The sequence below is a fragment of the Protopterus annectens genome, chromosome 2.part1, assembly GCF_019279795.1.
Source record: "Protopterus annectens isolate FY-2018-M chromosome 2.part1, PAN1.0, whole genome shotgun sequence".
In the NCBI taxonomy this organism is placed as follows: Eukaryota; Metazoa; Chordata; order Ceratodontiformes; family Protopteridae; genus Protopterus; species Protopterus annectens.
In genome coordinates, this window is record NC_056729.1 from 514946496 (window position 1) to 514967734 (window position 21239).

General features: G+C 42.8%; 1 protein-coding gene across 3 annotated transcripts in view; it reads left to right on the forward strand.

The window, feature by feature from the left end:
- Window positions 1–21239, forward strand: part of LOC122794129 — a 594614-nt gene that overhangs the window by 521685 nt on the left and 51690 nt on the right. For all 3 annotated transcript variants that reach the window (XM_044062306.1, XM_044062307.1, XM_044062308.1), the window contains one exon: window positions 21117–21149. In XM_044062306.1, coding sequence (XP_043918241.1) covers window positions 21117–21149 — 33 coding nt within the window. The remainder of the gene's footprint in view (window positions 1–21116; window positions 21150–21239) is intronic.

Genomic DNA, 21239 nt, shown 5'->3' on the forward strand with positions numbered 1-21239 from the left:
TGCGCATTTGAGATGTCTGGGAGGCTACTCTCAGTTGGGATAGTTATCTCTCCTTTTTGGGGGGAGAGGGGGGTGAAGTTTGCGCTGAACCTGTCTGCCAGTATGTTGGCAATGTCTGTGGGTTCAGTGATTTTTGTATCATTTTGGACTAATTCTGAGCATATCTGGGAGTTTCCACCCAGGTTTCTGACATAGCTGAAGAAGGCCTTATGATTGTCTTTTGAATCTATGGCAATTTTTCTCTCAAAGTTGGCCTTGGATGATTTTATGAGGGATCGTAGTTTCTTGCTAGTGCTGATAAAAGATGCCTTCCCTTTTTGGGATTTTGCTCTATCATGTAATAGCTTTCTCCTCTTATTGTAAAGTTTGTTTATGGCTGGGGTCCACCAGACTGGACGTTGCACTTGGTGGAAAGAGTCTTGGTTTTATTTGGGATTGCCTGATCCATGCAGTCCTGAAGGTGTTCATAGAAGGCATTTGTAAGGACTTCCAGCTTGGGTTGTGGTTTCCATTGGCTCGGGGCCTTGAAGGATACCACACCTGTCTTGAGTAGTGTGAAGTTTGCTTTAGAGAAGTTCTTCACTGTGGTCTTTATTGTTTGGGGTGGGGCGGATGTGGATTTCTAGTGAGATTAGTTTATGATCTGATCTCACCAATGAGGGATATACTTCCGGTGTGGAGCATTTTGTCCCCATGTTCGTGATGATGAGATCTAGTATATTTTCTCCTCTTGTGGGGACGGTGACTAGTTGTTCCATGGCATTTGAATTTATGAACTCCAGGAACCTTTGGGCTAGAACGTTTGGGCTTGAGTAATGTTCCCAGTCTATATTTGGGTAGTTGAAGTCACCCAATATGATGGTGTTTGGTGATACATTTATACCCTCCAGTGTCTTCAGGAAGGCTGTGTGGGTTTCCTGAGTTTGAGAGGGTGGCCTGTAGCATGCTACAGATTGTAGAGCAGTTTTGCCTATGGTTAATTGCACCTGGATGGTTTCCGATGCTTTGTGCGTAGCCACCAACCTGGAGGTGTGGGTATCCTTGATGAATATGGATACACCCCCTCCTTTTGTGGTGTGGTCTGGGTTTTGGGGCCGGAACGCATGATATGAGATGAAACCTGATAGTGCCGGGGTGCTCTCAGGAGCCTTGAACCAGGTTTCAGTCACAGCACAGACATCAATGTTCTCCATACTGAGAAGGTCCTCGAGTGTGTGCATTTTGAGATTTAGACTTCTGGCATTGAGCAGCATTACCCTTAGTTTCTTCACGTTTTTGTTTTCTAGGGTGGTAGGTTTAGAATTTGAGCCTTGCCTAAAAAAGGCACTATGGGGTGGCAAGAGCCTTAGCCAATATCCGAATCCCAGGGTGACAGGTGCAAGCCGTCCCTTGCGAAGCAGCGTGGCTTGTCGAGCATGTCATCCCAGGCAGACAGGCACTGGATCCCCTTTGAATGACACCAGAAATTAAGCCAATTGTTAAAGCTGATCACCTTGTCACTATATTGTGGCATCATTCTTGGTGAAGGAAGGATACTTCTCATGGTCAGGGTCATACCTGCCTGGGCTACATAATCAGAGAGCTCCACTATGTCTCTTTTCATGTAGTCCAGGGAGGTACGTCTCAGGTCGTTCACACCAGCATGGACAATGACTGTGTCATACTTGTACTTGCCGTGGAGTGACCTGAGTGCTTGTGTTATGTGGCGGATTCTAGCGCCCGATAGGCAGCTTACTGTGACCTTCTCCTTGTTCAGCCTGGTGAGTGGGACGTCAGTGTGTCTGACTATGGAGTCACCTATGACAAGTATGTTTGGTGTTGTATTTGGCCTTAAGGGCAGTGACTGCTTTGCACACTGATTTTGTTGTTTATGTGTTGTTTGTGTGGTGTATTGAGTTTGCAGTTGCTTGGGTGTCTGCTTTGGAGGCCTCTGCTGTTTAGGTAAATTTTTACTCAGAGCCTCCAAGTATGTCTTAGTGTGTTTATGTGTTTGATTCAGTGGTGTGATTGAGTTATGTGAGACTGGTATTGTGGTGTGTGTGGTTGCCTTCTCCTCCTGCCTGGTCTTGCCAGTCCTGAGTTGAGAGAGCTCAGCCTCCAGTTTGGCTAAATAGCTGCATCTCTCGCAAGTGTTAGTGTTACGTGGAAGGAGGAGAGGGTTGTCCGTGTACATGAGGCAATTGTAACATTGTCTCAGAATTTCCAGATTCACCAACTGGGCAGGAGAGGACGCCAGCATCTGACCCTTTGACATGCTAGAAAGAATTATGAGTTGGTATGAGACAGAAGAGTAGTGGGCTTAGCAGGGAAGTGGGCACTCCTGGGGGGTTTTGCTAGTGAGAGATTTGTATAATATAGGAGTGCTTGACCTGCAAAGAGAATGCTTATAAGACAAGGGATATGCTTATAAGACAAGTGCTGAGCTTTTTGAGAAGAAAAAGCTATTTGGAACAAGTGCTGCACTTTTTAGTGAAGGTGTAAACTGTTTAGGTTCCTAACAGAGCAGTTCTAAGGGAAAAATTAAAGAACAGACTTTCTGGAGCCAGAAAGAGTTTAACCTTGTTTAACCGGCGCTGCCCAATGCTGCTCTAGTGGCAACTCCGCGCTAAATCGCGCTAAAGCACGTTAAAGCGTGCTTGATAGCAGGGGCTGGAAAGAAGCAGGAATAGACCCAAAACGGACAATAAAACCACAGTTTCAAGTCAGTAACCACCTCTACGGGGGGCAGAGAAGCTGCTCAATGTTATTCACTGCCACTGATCAACAGAGAGACTTTCCTTTAGCCCAAGCAAAAATGGCCTCACAGAAACTTTCAAATAGTTCAGGAACAGCAAGCCTGTAACTGAACTTTTTTAACTCTCAGAAAAGTGGGAAAAAAGCAAGATTTTTTTTTTTTTGTTTTTGTTTTTTTCAGAGATAGCAGAGGTTCACAAGTAATATCAAGTTATAACAGTGCAGTAAATGACCCCACACAAGAGTGCTAGGTCAAGGACAGAAAATATGCAAGTTTTAAGAAAAACTATTTAAAATTAAGTGCAAACAGGAAATTCAGCAAACAGCTTTTGGTTGTGCTCTAAATACAGCTACTAATACAGAAATCAAGTTTAACAAGCCAGCAAATGCTCAAGCTAGGCAGCTATGCAGAAAAACTTAGCAAATAAACAGAGAAAAAATACTTAAAATCTCAAAAGTGTCTCCCTTCTTCTCTCAGCGTTTTTTCCTCTTGGAGGGTGCTTCACCAACAGCCAACAAGCCTGAAAAGACACCCAAACCACAAGGCAACTAGGTTTTAAGAGAGGAAGATGAAGGAGTTTTGGAAATGACCCCTAGTGGCCAATAAAACTACAGTTTCAAGTCAGTAACCACCTCTACGGGGGCAGGGAAGCTGCTCAATGTTATTCACTGCCACTGATCAACAGAGAGACTTTCCTTTAGCCCAAGCAAAAATGGCCTCACAGAAACTTTCAAATAGTTCAGGAACAGCAAGCCTGTAACTGAACTTTTTTAACTCTCAGAAAAGTGGGAAAAAAGCAAGATTTTTTTTGTTTTTGTTTTTTTCAGAGATAGCAGAGGTTCACAAGTAATATCAAGTTATAACAGTGCAGTAAATGACCCCACACAAGAGTGCTAGGTCAAGGACAGAAAATATGCAAGTTTTAAGAAAAAAACGATTTAAAATTAAGTGCAAACAGGAAATTCAGCAAACAGCTTTTGGTTGTGCTCTAAATACAGCTACTAATACAGAAATCAAGTTTAACAAGCCAGCAAATGCTCAAGCTAGGCAGCTATGCAGAAAAACTTAGCAAATAAACAGAGAAAAAATACTTAAAATCTCAAAAGTGGCTCCCTTCTTCTCTCAGCGTTTTTTCCTCTTGGAGGATGCTTCACCAACAGCCAACAAGTCTGAAAAGATATTTGGACTACTGTCTATCCCAGCAGATCATATGCTGTTGTTCCTCCCACCCCAACACAGCAGGGTTTCCATATAATTGCTTTAACAGTAAGTCAGCAATGGTATATCAGCAGACTAGGAAATCTCAGGGCTGTAACATAGAACTCAATCACACATTGTATGTCACACGTAAAGCAGGAATAACAACGTACATATTTATGCTGTTGATTGTGTGATGAATAACTCCTTTCTGTGTGGCACCCTGTGTAGCTCAGTGGACTAGGAAAGTTAGCAAGGGTGATTGTGTTAATGGTTCTAATCTGGAAGTAGTCACATTTTTTGCATGTGAGGTAATATTATGTTGGAGTTTTTACAGACTGTCAGTCTGCATGGCTAACATTATGAACCTCAGTCACATATTAAGTACAGCAGACAGCTGGGGAATGCTGGGGACATTTTCAGTGATGTGCAGTACTGCAGAAACAGGGATAGATGTCATTGCCTGTAACACACAAAATCCCAGACAGGAGTACAGGTAGGTGTGGCTTGGAGTCATTTTATAAGTACTGACAGTCCCACTGGACATCCCCATGCACTTAGTTAAAATAAGCAAAATTCCATTGCCCCTTCATCAAAATGACCTGTTATGTATAGATATGTCTATACATACAAACATATGTATACAGATCTGTCTGTCACTATCTGTCTCCCACACACATAGTATATCTACCTCTATGTAGTGTCAAATAGATATATACAGCTCTCTCTCTCTCTCTCTATATATATATATATATATATATATATATTAAAATGATACATAGACTCTTCCCATATATCTACATAATACATATACATATCATGCACACAGATAGAGCTACACTTATATATACTTTCCTGTTATAGACATAAATATGTGTGTGAATGTCTGCATTGTCCTACATACCCTAATAATGGTGAGTAAATCACATATCCATCCTGTTGCTCAAAGGATCCAAACTAAGGGTGTAACAGTACATCATAATCCACTTACCTACAGACTCCTGTACCTGCTGGATGTCACCATGTAGACAGACACAGGTGAGCAGGTAGTGTAATGTATAATATTGACAATGCATGCACAGACAGGACACGTTGTTCCTCCCCACACAGGTTTGCATATCTGAGTGAAAATAGGGACATATGGCCATACTGGTAACTGTACACACATAGCTAGGATAATAACAGTTATCTCACTGCTAGGATACTAGATGCAGATAACAGTTTGAAGCAATATCACTCTGCAGGCCATAGACTCTGTTCAACACAAGCCTAGTTTATGTAATGCTCAAGTACTGTGCCTGCACTCACATGTACAACAGACTTAACCTATGGTGCATGTGATGGATACTGTGATCTATAGGTGTAAGACTAGATTGATAGGGGTTCTAATCTCATTCCAGTCTAGTGTGTGTGTGTGTGTGTGTGTGTGTGTGTGTGTGTGTGTGTGTGTGTGTGTGTGTGTGTGTGTGTGTGTGTGTGTGTGTCCCTGCAAATCAACTGACCTGCCCTCATGGGCTAGCCACCTGCAACGGTTATGCACATTTTGGCCCTGTAACTTGCTGCTGGCTTCCAAACTCCCCTCTTCTACAAGGTCTGATGATGTCATCCACCTTAGAACTACCAGCTGGCAGTGTAGTATCAAACTTAAGCTGTAGCGAGTGTGATAAGTACTGTGAGCTATAGTGTGTAAGACTAGATAGGTAGGGGTTCTAATCTCACTCCAGTCTACTTGGTGTGTGGGTATGTCCATATGGCATAAATATAATCACCTTGATAATTTAGAAATAGGTAGGGTTTTGCAGTATTTTATTTGTAGCATGTGATGTGGCCCCCCAAAGGATTGACCACAACAAGGCCTGCTGATGTCATCAAGCATATGTCCTGAACTGACTGTAGTAGCAGACATGAGATGTGTTGCGTGCATCATGTACTGTGATCTATAGTGTATGCCAATACATAGGTAAGTGTTGTCATCTACATACAGCCAACATGCACTATGTGTGTGCCTTGGCATGTCCTGTACGCAGTGATTGGAAGTGGTGCCAGCCTCAATGTAGCCATGTTTGCATGTGAGCCTGTTAAGAGCATTTTACATCATGTTATGAAACCATAGCACATTTGAAATTCACTAGCATAATGGCTATACAGCCCTCACATTCATAGACATCTTTATAATCAGTTACAGTATCAGCACATATTGCCCCAGTCCAAGAGGGACACAAGCAGACACCCTTTGTTGAGATGATGGTCACCCAGCCAATCATGCAGATGGCATGTGCTGAGGTGCACTGAGGTGCTCTGTGTGCCATTAGGCAGGGTTCTGTTTCAAGGGTGTGTTTAAGTCTGCTAGACAAATGTCTCCCACAAGCATATAGTACTAATGTCACATACAAGGTTAATGTCCTTACAGTGAGTTATCCATCTACTATGCCTCCTACAGATAGGCAGCATATGCAATCAAGCATGGTCATACATTGCCCCGTATGCAAGGCACAGATCACCTCTGAGGAGTCTATATGCCACAGGTGACCATGACACTCACTGCAGATGATCCCCATTGAATGCATACTGAAGACATGAAGTGTCCTTGTGAGGGACCATACTGTTGTGTGCAATTGCCAGTACTGCTTGGAAAGGTACATCAGCAAATGGCCATTGCACTCAGATATTGGCATGATTAGGGAAGAGTATTTGGATGTTATGCGTATGTCACTTACAGGTGACTGTGGCCTCAGCTATGCCATATGATTCCTGCCATATCACTGTACAGACATGGGGATCTGAGGAACATTAGATGTAAACCTGTGTGGCCAGGTCTGTGTGCCCAGTTCCTTCACCCCTAAGTATGTACACCACATGTTGTGACTGATGTGCTACTTACCAGGTACATAAGTCTAACTGATGGAAATGATACTACATATATATTTGCATGGAGTTTATGGCCATTAGTATGTCAACAGACATTTGTTTGCAATACCGTCTTGCTGGGTAGTGACATATCACAGAGACTCTATGAGTGCTCAGAATTTGCAGGCATCAGCCAACATTGTTAGCCACAGTCAGTAGTCATGTGTATTGTGATTAAATGGATTCCAAGCAGTAGCAGACCCAGGAGAGTGCCCTGTTGAGCACTTCTGCTTGCAGATCAGCTATTGGAGGCGGATGTCCCTATGTTGGATATATGTGTGCCATGGATGTCTAAGTGAATGCTTTGTAAATGTTGCATGAGTGGGGAATAAAATCAGATGGCTTGGCTCAGTCTAGGTGGTTGTACGCCCTGATGTACCCTCACCTAGATCATTGGTGACTGCCTCAGAAATGCCCACCACATGTAACAATTATGCTCCTCCCATCACACAGTTAACTGTGTGTAGAACACATATATGTGTGCTGATCAGCTCCATGATGATTACCCCTACAGGCATACAGATATGGATACATAGACAAAGAGGTGTATAGTTATGTTGGTCAGTGGATGCACCACCTCTGTGCAAGGGTATAACAGTTGCCGTTGTCCACTTAGCTGGTGTGCAGCCAGTGATGTCAGCATGATTACAAGGGTTTCCCAATGGTGTTAGTAATCCTTGTCAGATCCCATGTGGGATGCAACCTGGAATGTTAGCATGTGCAATAGATGCTGTGTATCTTCCAGTGAGAGACCAGTTACAAACTGCTCTGTAAATATGGAAGTTATGGGACAGGTTGTAGGAATGTCATGTGTCACATGTGCTGGGGACAATGGAGTGTAGTTGATGCAGACAGTGTGAGAGTACAGGTCAGGTATGAGTACAGACCCAACATATGTGGCATCATGACATATGAGGTCACCAACAATCTGGGCCTGTCCTTTGAAGTCACACATGTAACTACACTGTGCATTGTGTTTCTGCTTTGTGTGGGTGGCTACTTTTGTCACCATGTCTACACATCACAACAACACTATGTGCATCTTTTAGCTGAGGAGATAGTGCCTCCATGTTAGGGAGGGCACCCTCACCCCAACTGTCACACAGCACTGTCCACCTGTTATTGTACAGCCTGCTAATTGCAGTTGTCCACCAGTCAGGTTTGCTGAGCCATAACAAGCATGTGTCCCTCTTGTCATGCACAGCTGAATTCAATCAGTTGTAATGTTGCTGACATAATGCATGGGTGTAGAGCTCTGCATAATTGCCTGTCCCATCTGATGGGGGATGTGCAGTCACTCTATGTCAACCATCACACAGGAGGTAATAAATGGCTTTCTTGACATATATGTCTGTATTGTCTGCAAGTAAGGGGCTACATGCTGGTAGTTCTAAGGAGACTGATCTGTGGCCAGATCCCACCAGGGAGGACCTCACATTGGGGGGGGGGATGTACTGGTCACCTATACTGGTAAACACATGATGCAATACATTGGTTCCCCATGTGGAGATGCCACGGCACTGCTGCAGGGCATTGTAAGTAAGGACCTGGACCATCCTTTGGATAAGTGAGCCATAGCATGACTAAGCAACACAGTGTGTATATATTACACTTCCTTAACATGTTTGCCTGTGCTCTGTACATACACCTTGGATGACTCTCTTCTTGCAACATGCTGGAAGTAACTGCAATACTTACTTGCACAGAGGGCAGCTAGCATGTAGTGCCAAGTGGTGTCCCCAGATCTCTGAGTCATGTCACCTGAAATGCCATGACAGGAGTTATCACAGATATGAGCACTGACACTGTCATACACCTAGGGACACTGGATCAAACACTGTTACTTTTGCTCTAGGCCAGACCATGCCTACCGACTGTAACCGGTGGAGCCTACTAATGTTCCCTATGCAATGGATGTTGGACATATGTCCCACTCCACCAACCATGTTCTGACAAGGTGTATGACAATATTAAGCCAGCAGGGCTTGCTGTAAACCGTGTTTGTCATGTACAGAGTGTTATGTCAGCTGGTGGATAGGCAAGTGTCTGACAGTCATACTCTGGGAAGACAGCATTGGGAAACCTATGCTGCAATGACACCAGTCACCAGTGGAGTTCACCATCCTCCATTGTTGCCATACTCCATCTACCTATTCCCTCTCTGCAGTCACAGCCACTGTCAGTGACCTCTGACTGAGTACATTAGCAAGTGATTTAGAGTAAGAGTTGTCACAGAATTCCACATAGAACCAACAGTTATGCAGGATGGCCTAAGACACAGTCAAGTGTTCTCCGAGCCACTGACAAAGACTAAATGCCAACAACTGCACAATACTGTCCTGTGGGACATCATCCACCCCTGCAAAATATTGCAGTATCTGCACACTGCACACAGTTGAGCCATTACACATGGAGTTATGGACACAGAGAGTAATGTAGCCTTTGACATTCACTGTTCGGTAAGATGTGGGGATGCATTCAGCGTTGTACAATGTATACCAACAGGTGTGGGATGTAAATCCCAGACTGTCACTGCTATACTGAATGTGGCAGTCATCACATCTATCATTGTGTGCAATGGCTCCCTTTCTATGTCACTACACAGGCATATCATACAACTGTAGCAGCCACACAGGTTCCATGGTACACCAATACACAGTGTAGATAACATCTCCTATGGAGTCCATGCCACAACTGTATATGTGTAGTCTGTCTCCAAAATGCTTTGGAGGGGATGTGTATGGCTCCATACAGAGAGGTGTCAGATCCCACTGTGTACCTCATGCATATCCATGAAAGGACTAACACATGTGTCACCTGTTCTACACACCTACATTTCTGTGGTATACATAGTACATGCTGGAGAGATAGGTATGTAACACAGCCAGTACACCTTAAATGAAACAGGCCCCTCATGCATGTGAAATACACATCTACTGTGACACACATCATGTGCAGGTTACACAATGGGATGCAGAACACAACAATCATAAGTGGTGTCAGGCAACTGTATTGAACACAGGATATTTGTAGATGGGTCATCTCCATCACTACAGCTTGTAGACGTGTGAGTTTCCAAAACCCTGGTAGCAATTATCAAGCATAGCAGACCTGTTCACAAATTAGGGATGCATGAGTACACTGAATGCCACCATTGTCCATGTTAGCCTGTTATGAACCTATGGAGCCATGCACTTATAGTGATGTACCTTGTTGAAGTCATATTTATGCAGTGCTGACATGCCATCCTGTGCTGCTTGATTGCTGCTATGTATCCATAGGTTATCCCAACAGACTCCTGAAACATAAACATAATCAGGTCTGTGACATACGTGTCATTGTGTAACTATACAGCCATTACAACATCGTACTACATATGGTACACAAAAGTATGTGGCATACTTGTGACAAATGCCACCATACAGTATCTGTCATTAACCACTACAAGTGGCATAGCAAAACAACACTGCATTACTCAAGTACATATTAACTAATATAGTCACCCTGTAGATCAGACACATAGCTTCATTTCCCTGCATTGATGGTGAGGATGACAGGGATGTGACACAGGTATCCTCACTTGCACAGGGGTTGTGTGTGGGTGTGCAGGAGGCCTAGGCTGACCCAAATGGTTGACAGCATGTATGTGAGTCAGGAAGGGAAACAAGTAAGATGGACCATGGAAAGGTGCCATATGTGTCTGTAGGTGACCTGCATTTGACAGTGGTGTGTATGTGTGTGTGTGTGTGCGCATGTGTGTGCGTGTGTGTGCGTGTGTGTGCATGTGTGTGTGTGTGTGTGTACACAGTCAAGCTCAGTGCTAGCCCTACATGTATGTATGTTGGACAGCTTTGGACCATGTATGGTAGAGTTGACAGTTCACAGCCTCCGGCCCCAAACATGGGAACTGGCTCTGCCAGAAGTTGCACTGGCACCTCCATGCCCAAGGTCAGAAGCAGTACTAGTACCTGATGGTGACTGCTGGTACCATGTCCCCCACAGGAACACCCAGGACCACGAGCCCATGGCCTGCCATGTTGTGGTGTGGATAGCACATTCCCCTCTGTAGCGCTGGATGCAATGCCACTATGGGGGCATGATTGTGCACAGCCACATGGACTCTCAGCAGATGGGGTTGCTGATCTATGTCCATGAGTCCACTGTCAACTCCAACCACATGTTCCAGTACAGACAATGTGTGGTCCAAGACAGAAACCATCTCAGCCCACCTTCTGTCCACTGTACCAGTGAACTGATCCAGGGTATCCCCAATACAGTGGAGACGGTTACAGATGTCAGACTGTGCTGCATCCATAACCCTAAGCATATGTCTGGTGTTCCATTCAGAATGTGCCTGTGCCTTCATGATGGCCTGCAACATGAGCTGACTGACCCATGATGTGACACCTGCAATGGGTGGTGGATGGACAACAGGCCTCCTACAAGCATCCCTGTCAATCCGTCTGTGTAGGACCTCACCAGCTCTCTGTCTATGGCCAGTGTCTACACTCACTGGAGTGGTAGTTGCCACACTTTCCTGTTCAATGGCCCCACCCTCTGACTGTTCAGTATCTGTAGCCTCCTGGGAATGGGGATGTGTGGGCATGCTGACTATGTGTGGTGAGAATGAGAGCAGAAGAGGGATGTCAACCTCTGGGGCAGATTCAACCCCCAAAACTCCCACCTGTGCCACACTGTGGCCATCATCATCATCAGAGTCTGAGGACACACTGACATTAGGTTGTGTAGGGGATAGAGACCAACCCTCCCCCTGCCTTGGTCACCTGTGTTAAGAAAGAAAAAAGCAGCACATTAATACCTGCACTATTATGCTTAGCCGTACTATGCTGTGATATATGTAAGGCTCTGTACACTGTTGTCACTATGACAGACCTGCTGAAAACCCAACCTCATATAGGAGGACTTGAAGAAAGTACTCTTCCTACTAACAGCTGTCGTTACTTGTAAATAAACTCTCATTACACTGCAATCTCATCAGAAACAGTGAGGCACACTGTTGACATTAGTGTAGACTCCGCACAGATGATGCATATGACACTCTGTACTGTCCTGACAGTACTGTCACATCTATCAGTGTGGTCACACCTACAAGGCGTAGGTATGACTCTAGCATGTACAGTCAGAAAATGTGTGCAGTTGTCAAACATGCCAACAGTACATCTATGCAGGTAGTAGTCTTGGGATTACAATGCTGTAAACATACATCAATAACAAAACAGTGTCATGCTTACCAGGAGCAGGACCACAGGCTTGTGTGATACTTGGCGGACCTGTGAAAAGTTAAAGAAGAGGTAATATCAGTACCACTGCATGTTCTACCACCACATGGTAATACATCCATATATCTCACATTTACAGTAGTTATTGTGTTAATTGTTATAGTGATCAAAATTTGAGCATGACAGTCAAACTGCAGTTAACCCCCCCAAAAAAACAGACAGACCTGACACCCATGTAAGACTATGTATGCCCTCACACACTGAATGCTACAGTATTGCAGTGCTGATCAACCTGAGTTTACCTGCATGCTCCTCTGCTGTGGAAACTGTGGCACCCACATCCACGATGTAGGGTGTGATGGATGCCTGGGAGCTGTTGTGTGTGCCTAGATTTGCCAGGAATTCCTCTGTGGCTGAGAGTGGTTGTTCCACTGCAAGCCCTGCACTGGTGGTACCACAATCCCTGGCTACATTTGCCACTCTTTTGCATGCAGCATTGACAATGTCCACTGCACAGTGTTGCACCTGCTCATATGTCTTGCTCTGATGACCTGTGGCATTGACATTACAGACAAAGTCAACCACAATGACTCATGCTGTTTTCTGTTGTGCCTCCCCTGGACAGTAGGACTTCATGGTGCTGATGGAGCCCTTCCAGTATCAACTCATTCTCTGCATCTGTGAAAGTTGCACGGCATCGTGCATACATCTTTCCTGAAAGACAACAACATGGGAACACATGTCAGGATCACATATGTGGAAGTACACTATGTAGAGATACAGCAAGGACAGAATGGCTGGCAATATCCACTGCTTGATCACACATGTCATAGTCTACAGTGTGCAAACATATTAAGCATGTGGATACAACTAGAATGCTATCAATAGTCAGGTATTCCCGTGTGTGCCATGACAGACACTGCTGTACAATCATACAGCTGACACGGGAGTCTATTGTAGTGTGTCCGCAAGGGCCAACCCCCCTGATAATATGTGAAAACAACTGTGCCAGACAAACAGCAGTCTACAATTACAACCACTATAAAGGGGGAGTCCCATGAGCCCAGTGTGCCACACTGACAATATACATTCCACCTTTGAGGTATTGCACATCCTCTGCATGTGTAACAAATCTGGAGATAATTAACATGTCATTATCACAGTTCTAAGAATGGCTTATTGCTGTGATCCCTATTCCTCATAAGTATATTCACACATCTGCATCCTGATGTAAACAAAATGGTTACATACCTGAGGGAGTGCAGTACTCCTCTGCTGATAGTTAATATTTTGCATACACATGTTCTCTTTGAGGAAAGTTTCATACAGACTGGTTCCCCATAGCCAGCTGCTTGCCTTTTTAACATGCTTCTTATCAGCAGGTAATTGCCTCTTAACCAGTCTGTGGTTCTGAAATGCTAACTGAAGCCAACACAGCTTTGCACTATCATCAGTCAATCATATGCAACCACAGTACAATATATAAGGCTTCATGTAGATTAGGGCCCCTTTCTGATATGCTGTGCTGGACATTACTGGGGTGAGAAGACTACTTCATCGCAGAGGATAGGTCTGTAGCAGCAACCTTTACATATAGATGGGTGTGCTATAGGCTGTAGCTGCTGCTGTAGGTAATAGACATAGGCAGAGAGTGTAAACACTTTGGAGGACAACAAGCTCTAGGAGTAACTGTGGAAGCTGTGTCAGCCTTGTTGTAGAGGCAGAGCCAGAGTGAGGCTACCCTTTCCAGTCCAATTAAGGCATGTGTTTAAGGTAAGTATGTTAGGCAACAGTATCACTAACAGTACTAGGCCACATGTTTGTTGTGTTCTTGAGCAACATGGGGATAAATATAACAATACTATAATTCCACTGCTACACACCACTGGATTTGAACCCAGGACTATGTGTGGCAAAATGTACTGTTTGCAAGGCATTTAGCAGACTGAGCTACTGAGTCACTGCTACCGCAGGTGTATTTGCAAGATATATGTGGCCACATGCAGGCTGTGACAAACATTTTCTACATCCATCAGTGTGTATATGGCTTTGTATGGATGTATTTCTGCACCAGGGTCCCAGCTGGAAATGTATTTTGCCATTAATGCCTTAGCAGGTGTCTTTCTACATGTTGCTGATAAAATGGAATATTTACCTGCTATCACAGGCCTCACTTACATTCATTAGTATGTCTATGGCTTTCTAGTGGAGTACTATTGCACCAGAGTCCAAGGTACAATCCCATTGTTTCCATTACTTTTTGATCAAGTTTGTGCATCACAGCATGGCGTGTGGTTCCACTGAAACATGCATAATGACTGTAACTGGCAATTACTATGTTTTCTTTAAACCACCTGTTTTTAATTAAGAGCTGTATGGTGTGGTAGGTTAATGCAATGGTCTGCAGGTGCGATGGTCTTGGATTCGAAATATGGGACAGGTGTTTATTTTGTAAGTGTGTATTACAATTTTAAAAACACATATAGTCAATATAGCTCTATTTGCTCACAACCATAACACCATCCACCACAACATTGATTATATGACTACTGGATTCAAAATAATGAAAAAAAATCACAGTTTAAATAAAAACTTCTTTAATCACAAACTGTTCTAGCCCTCGGTGCAAACACATTTACAGAATATAGCTCTATTTAGCTGAGCTTAGTGAAGCTGAGTGATGCATCATGTAGCGTTGTGCTAAAAAATATAAAGAAAAGAAAAATGGGGAGATAAGAAAGTGGTGAAATGGGATCCAAGCAGGGGGATGAAAGGCAGGTAGGGATGTAGAGGAAGATTGTAGGAAAGAACCATAGCTATCCATTTCTTGTACAGCAACAACTGTGCACTTTGACAGAATTTGTACATGACTTTGAACTTTCACCCCCAGAAAGAGGGGTGAGGACAACATTACTGTGTTGTCAAGCCAATTGGACCAAATTACATCTGTCCAATGGACACATGTGCGAAATGGAGAGAAATGTATGGGATGATATTTTTTTCTGGGACAGGTGCCCATTTGTTTAAGGTGAGAGTAGAATGTTGGGGAAGGGACATAGGTATATGTGTGAGAGGTAAGTTGGGTAGGTGAGGATGCATTTGCAGACAGACAAGACAAAGAAGACATCAGACAGGGGCAATGTATGACACATGACAGGAGTGAACACCTTGAATAGGGAGAGTGTTTGGATAGGGAGAGTGTTGTGGAATTTACGTGCCATGTGTCTCCACAAGGCAGCAGCATGACTCACATCCCCACCTATGGGACTGTCTGCACTGCTCAGTCACTGCCACGGTGGTGGCAGTGGTGGAGGCTGGGCACCAGGGAGAGGCTGCCCCACCAGGTTGGCCAGCATGTCATTAATCCAGCGCAGGCAGTGGTCAAACCCACAGTAGACTATCCTGTACACCAAAACTGGCAGCTCAGCCTGGGTGACAAATCCCCCTCCACCATCGCTCCCAGACGGGAGCCCATCCCTGTCCCATGGGACGGTACTACCCAATGCCACAGGTAGTGCAGGGGCAGCAGACAGGGCACCACTGTTCTGGGTCCCCAATGTGCTGGGACCCAGTGCCACGACCCAATGAGACAAGGTAGGCAGATCAGCTATAACCAGCTTACTTCGATATGCTGTGGTAAATGGGGTATAGCAATAAGTTAAGGTTAGTAATAACCAAACCGTTGTTAGTATTAACAGAATGCAACATCATATTTATCAATCCAAATACATATTATGTGTAACACAATATTAAGTAACATAACAGTCAGTATGTTAACAGCATGCCAGTATGATGTAAACCATGATGCCAACAAAACCGTTTAACAAAATATGTTAATATTGAATCATAATAAAACATAACAATAATAAATCACAGTTGACCAGAATATAGTTAAACAAAATATGTTAATATTAAATAATAATAATAAATAACAATAATAAATAAATGAAGTGGTGCAGCGGTAGCATTGTTGCCTCACAGCAAGAGGTTCTCTGGTTCGATTCTTGGCTAGGGTGCCTTCTGTGCAGAGTCTGTATGTCCTCCCTGCATTTGTGTAGGTTTCCTCCAGGTACTCTGGTTTCCTCCCACGTTACAGAGACATGCATCTGGAGTGTTTCTCCCCATGCCTCCACTGAAAATTGGCTTAATTCCAAGTTGGACTTTCCTGGTAAACAAATGTTAAATAAATAAATAAAATAAAATAAAGATAAGGGGTGGGCGGAGAGAGAGAGAGAGAAAACCATTCCATTACTGACAATGTAGACTATATCCCTGAAAACACTGATAATAAATACTTGGTTTACTATCGTTTGTGCAAACAACAATCTGTCGGCAGCACTGCTGCTGAAAATCAGAATGTTGTACACAAAATTTAAATGGATGGGATCGTTGAACACATTTACACGAATGCAATAGTGTATTTATATAAGAGTATTCGACTATCTGCACGGAGATCGCGGTACAGTGGGGATTGGAAATTCATCCATATTCCCACTGTAGTGCAATTTCGGAGTTAGAATATATTAGTAGTGGGGAGGCACAGCCCCCCACAGGGAGTGCAGGGGGTCCTGCCCCCATGCAAAAATGTGATATGTCGTAGAGGAGTCTGATTTACATCAGCTCCTCTACAGCTATCACGTGATGGTTTCCGTAACAATGTCGACTCAAATGTGTCGATCATTTGGATCGACATTGTGGCCGTTCGGAATGTTTGTGTTCAGTTTTACTTTTTGTTGTTTCAAATGGAAAATGTTTTGCCGTTCGAACAAACAATAGTAAACCTAAATGCTCTACAGGTGTGTAGTGTCAGTTTTGAGTACAGTGACTACAAGTCTCCTATAGCTGATGTAGCACATACATACCTCTCAAGCTGTTAGCATGGGTCAGTATGGGCCAAGCAGTAACAAATGCAGGTACACAACTACACAGAACAGTTTCACATAATATGGACTTATATAACTACCAAGGTGTTCTATAAGTGGATTTGGTAATACATTGCATTCCAGGTAATCATTTTTCTGGTAATCCTGTGAAAGATGGATTAGGCAGTTTTAATTACATTATGAGAAATCATGACACTTGAGAGCATGTTTGTGTACAATACATAAACTAGACATCAGTCATGCCTTAGTTGGCAGGCATGGGAATTGAACCCAATAACTGTGACTGCAGGGGACATCTGCAAAAATGTAACAATTGACTGCAGCAACTTAGTACAGACATGCAAGGAATACAGCCATACTGGAAATATTTAGACAGATTTCTTTAGGAATCACCAATGCTGCTTAGCACTTTACTAGTATAGCTGATAAGTGTCTGTGAAATGTAAACACAATCATATCTGCTCATAACATGGACTACCTCAACCATATATCTTTTGTTCCTGGAGTGGGAGAATATGAGAGGATTATGTGACTGAATTTGTTTTGCATTGTAGAACAATTATAGTGTTATACTCGACTGCAGTGACAGTAGAACACACGTGCATGGAATAAAATGCTGCTTAACACTTTATTGGTATTGCTGATAAATGTCTTTGAAGTCCACACAAAATATCTGCCCATAGAGTGGGCTACTTCACCCATATACCTTTATTACATGGAGTAGGAGTAACAGAGAGCATTATGTGACTGATATTGGCCTGGAGACAGTGTTACACGTGACTGCATCAACATTACCATAGACAAGCAATGCATACAGTTCTAGTGCAATGGTTATGACAACACAATCCTGCTGTATACCATTTTGCTTACTGTTATTGTTATTGTTTAGTGTTTATTGCAATACAATTGTTATTGTTCGTTTCTTGCACTACAGCTCTAATTGCCCACATATTGCACTACAGTTCTACTTTCCCATTTATTGCACTAGTTTTTATTGTGTATACTTTATTGCAGTAAATGTTTTACTCTTTCTCCCTTATTGTGCAACAATTAGCATAATAAACCCATACTTACCACACTCACTGTGCAACATGGCCAGGCACCCGGCATGGGAGTCAACGTTGCAAGCCCTCTCAGCTGCATCTGTTAGAAAAGAAGCACACCATTGTGCATACCAGTTTTGCAGACATTCAACTTGCAGTTTGATAAAACAGTGGAAAACATACTTACATATTTGTGAGGCATTCCCATCTCATGCCTCTTGGATCCAAGTGTTCAAGATTACCCTCTTTCTCCTTCTCAGGGCATCATAATGGTGATGATACTGCTCACTAGTGCGAGGGATACCCTGGTAGGTTCACTGGCTAACCGGTCCCAGGCCTCTGCCTTGCATTCCGAGCCTGGAAATCACCCTGCATCAGCCTGGGTTCATAATTTTTTTACCAGAAGCCCAACAAAGACCCTGGACTCCTGAACACCCCATCTCTTTGACTGAAAGCTTGCACTTTCACCAGCACCACCTACCATATCAACAGTTGATTAGACTCTAAAGAATGGTGCAGAATTCCTGCCTATTGCATCTGATAGAGGCTGTTTTCCTCCATTTACACATCATTGAGTAACATTCAGAAAAAAACTCTGCTTTGCTTAGCATTGCACAAACCAGCTAAGCAGAGCTAAGCTGCACAAAAACTTGCACAACTGAGGTTTTAGCTACCTTATAACTGTGCAAACAGCAGTAGCCATTAGCATATTTAAGCAGTGCTCAGCACAAAGCAGCAGTGCCATATTTCACAAATTTGTTTTTAGAATTAAACATATATATTAAATTAAATTACAGACATCTTATGACTACTACAGACTCAAAGCCAGGACCTACTAAGCATTAGGCTGCAACTCTAACCATTTAGCTACTTGGATATTATGAAAACTACTATACCTTCACATGTACTACTGGGCTACCTGTTAGTGTTACAGAGAATCACACTGCATAAACATGCTTAAATAGACCCAGAAATAAATAATTAATCACATCTGGTTTCTATTTTTAGATAGCTGGCAGCTATGTATGTATGAGTGTTGCTCAGCTCTGTGGTGCCCACGCTGTGCAGCACAAACAGCAATTACAAAAAAAAAATATGTTATTGTGAAAAAACTGAAAGGCTGCCAGCCCAGCTAAATAAATTCTGTAGATAATTATATGTCATTGTAAATATTAATATAACCCACAGACTGTTTTACAAATGTAAGAAAACTAAATGTAAGAAAAAACTGTGTTATATGTTCTGAACTTCAAAAATGTAACCCCAGTGCATTCTGCTGGAAGAATGCTGATAAAGTAAATAATGTTATGACTGTTTGAGCTCCAGGCTCGCAGATGGGATGTCTAGATGAAATAATTATTTCTATTATCTTAGGGCAAGAGTTAATTGCTAGATTTTACACGTATAATGTCTTTTATTGCTGTGGTTTCCTGGCCAGGTGCAAGCTTACTAAGAAAACTAAGAAATGTAAATTTAGAGTTTCTGGTAGCTTGGAAACCAGAGAAGTGTCAAGAGTGATGTAGTCTAAAATGAGTCAGCAGTGATGTATTATCAATTTAAGAGATCTCAGAGAGAAAGAGATAGCATTTTGGATTTTGTCTGAACCTGAACACATCTTCTCACCAGTACTCTGCCTTTGCTCTGTCTGTATGTAAGTTATTTAGAACATTGTTTCTCTTAGAAATAGATAGAAAATAGTAAGATTAGACTAGTTGCTTTCTATATTTATATCAGACTTTTCTACAATATTATTTTAAGCATTTTCCTGTGATCTCTGAACTCTTGACTAGCACCGTGTTGAACTGAGGAGATTTGTCTAGTGTTTTTATTATTATTAAATATTTTAAACCTTTCCACTGTGGCTGTTTTGTGTAGAGATAATTTAAGCTCTAGAGTACATTGAATGTATATAGTGATGCTGCCCAAGCCACTCTAATAAGCCTTGCTGTTTGTCATACTTACTAATTGGATAATAATAATTTGGCACAGTACAATTGGACACCCTTTGCTAAGGGCATTATTAGTAGCTGATATTAGTGGTTGGTGGCAGTGACTTCTCCCTTATAGCCTGGGCAGAGAAGGGGGCATAGCTGGAGAACCTGAGCCAGCCTTCCCCAAGAGTGTATGTGTGTTTGTATATAACTCATATCTCAAAGTGTGTGTGTCAGCTACTTGGGCAGGGACACAAAGCACTGGTTGGGCAGAGAGAGTGCTGGGAGGTTGTAGCTTGATCACTAGGCTGAGACCTGTACCCTATAGCTGTGCCACTGGGGAATCTTATTGGGGATCTGGAGAGAAAAGGAGAAACCAGCCCCAGACTGACTGTGATCTCTGTGTGTTCTTAAGGAAACTGTACTTTACTGTGTGTGTGTACTTGTTATCCTTCCCAATGTGGACGCCCCTCACTGTTGTTAGTGGTGAGGATTGAGGCTCCTTGATTACTGGGTCAGTGCACGGGCATCACAGTTATTATGATAATTGATAACATCTGGTTTCTATTTTCAGATGTCTGGCAGGTGTCAGCTGTCTATATGTGAGCACAGCTTGGCATTGCTGCGCTCCGCCACATGCAAATATACAGAAAAGAAAGGAAAAAAAATATTCATAAAAATAAAATATTACAGATTTGAAACAATTCACATTGTGTGAACAGTAGCAGGGAGCATTACAGGGAGCCTCACTCTGTACATAATATCTGCCCAGGAATCCGCAGGCTCTACACTTTTCTCTACACAGATTTAATATCCTGTTTCCTGTGCTCTGCCTTGGCAGTGCACCATCATTAATATACATAGCTTGTTGCTGAAGGGGAGCCATGGCTGTGTACATAGATACATTCCATGTAGGCTCTGCACGGTGCCTACATGGATTTTATTAAATCCGGGGTCTTATCTTGTTTATTAAATAGATCATGACTGCTGTACAATATATTAGTTTTTAATAGGGGCTTTAAGGAGTTAAATTTAATCAACTATATGACACATAAGTATGTATTTAAGATTCTTTCATTCATAGCACTAATTTTTTCCTCATATTATGTAACTCTACATGTTTTCCTTAAATATTTTAATATTATTTCTAATTTATAGATCTTTTTCTTTCTCTTCCATAGGACAACTGCGACCTTCCAGCACACCATGTTCAGGTTAGTATACTTCTTTCTTTTTTAATACTTCAGTTTATACATTTTGTTGTACACTTTAGAAGTTATATAAACTCCTAATGTCTTTCCTTT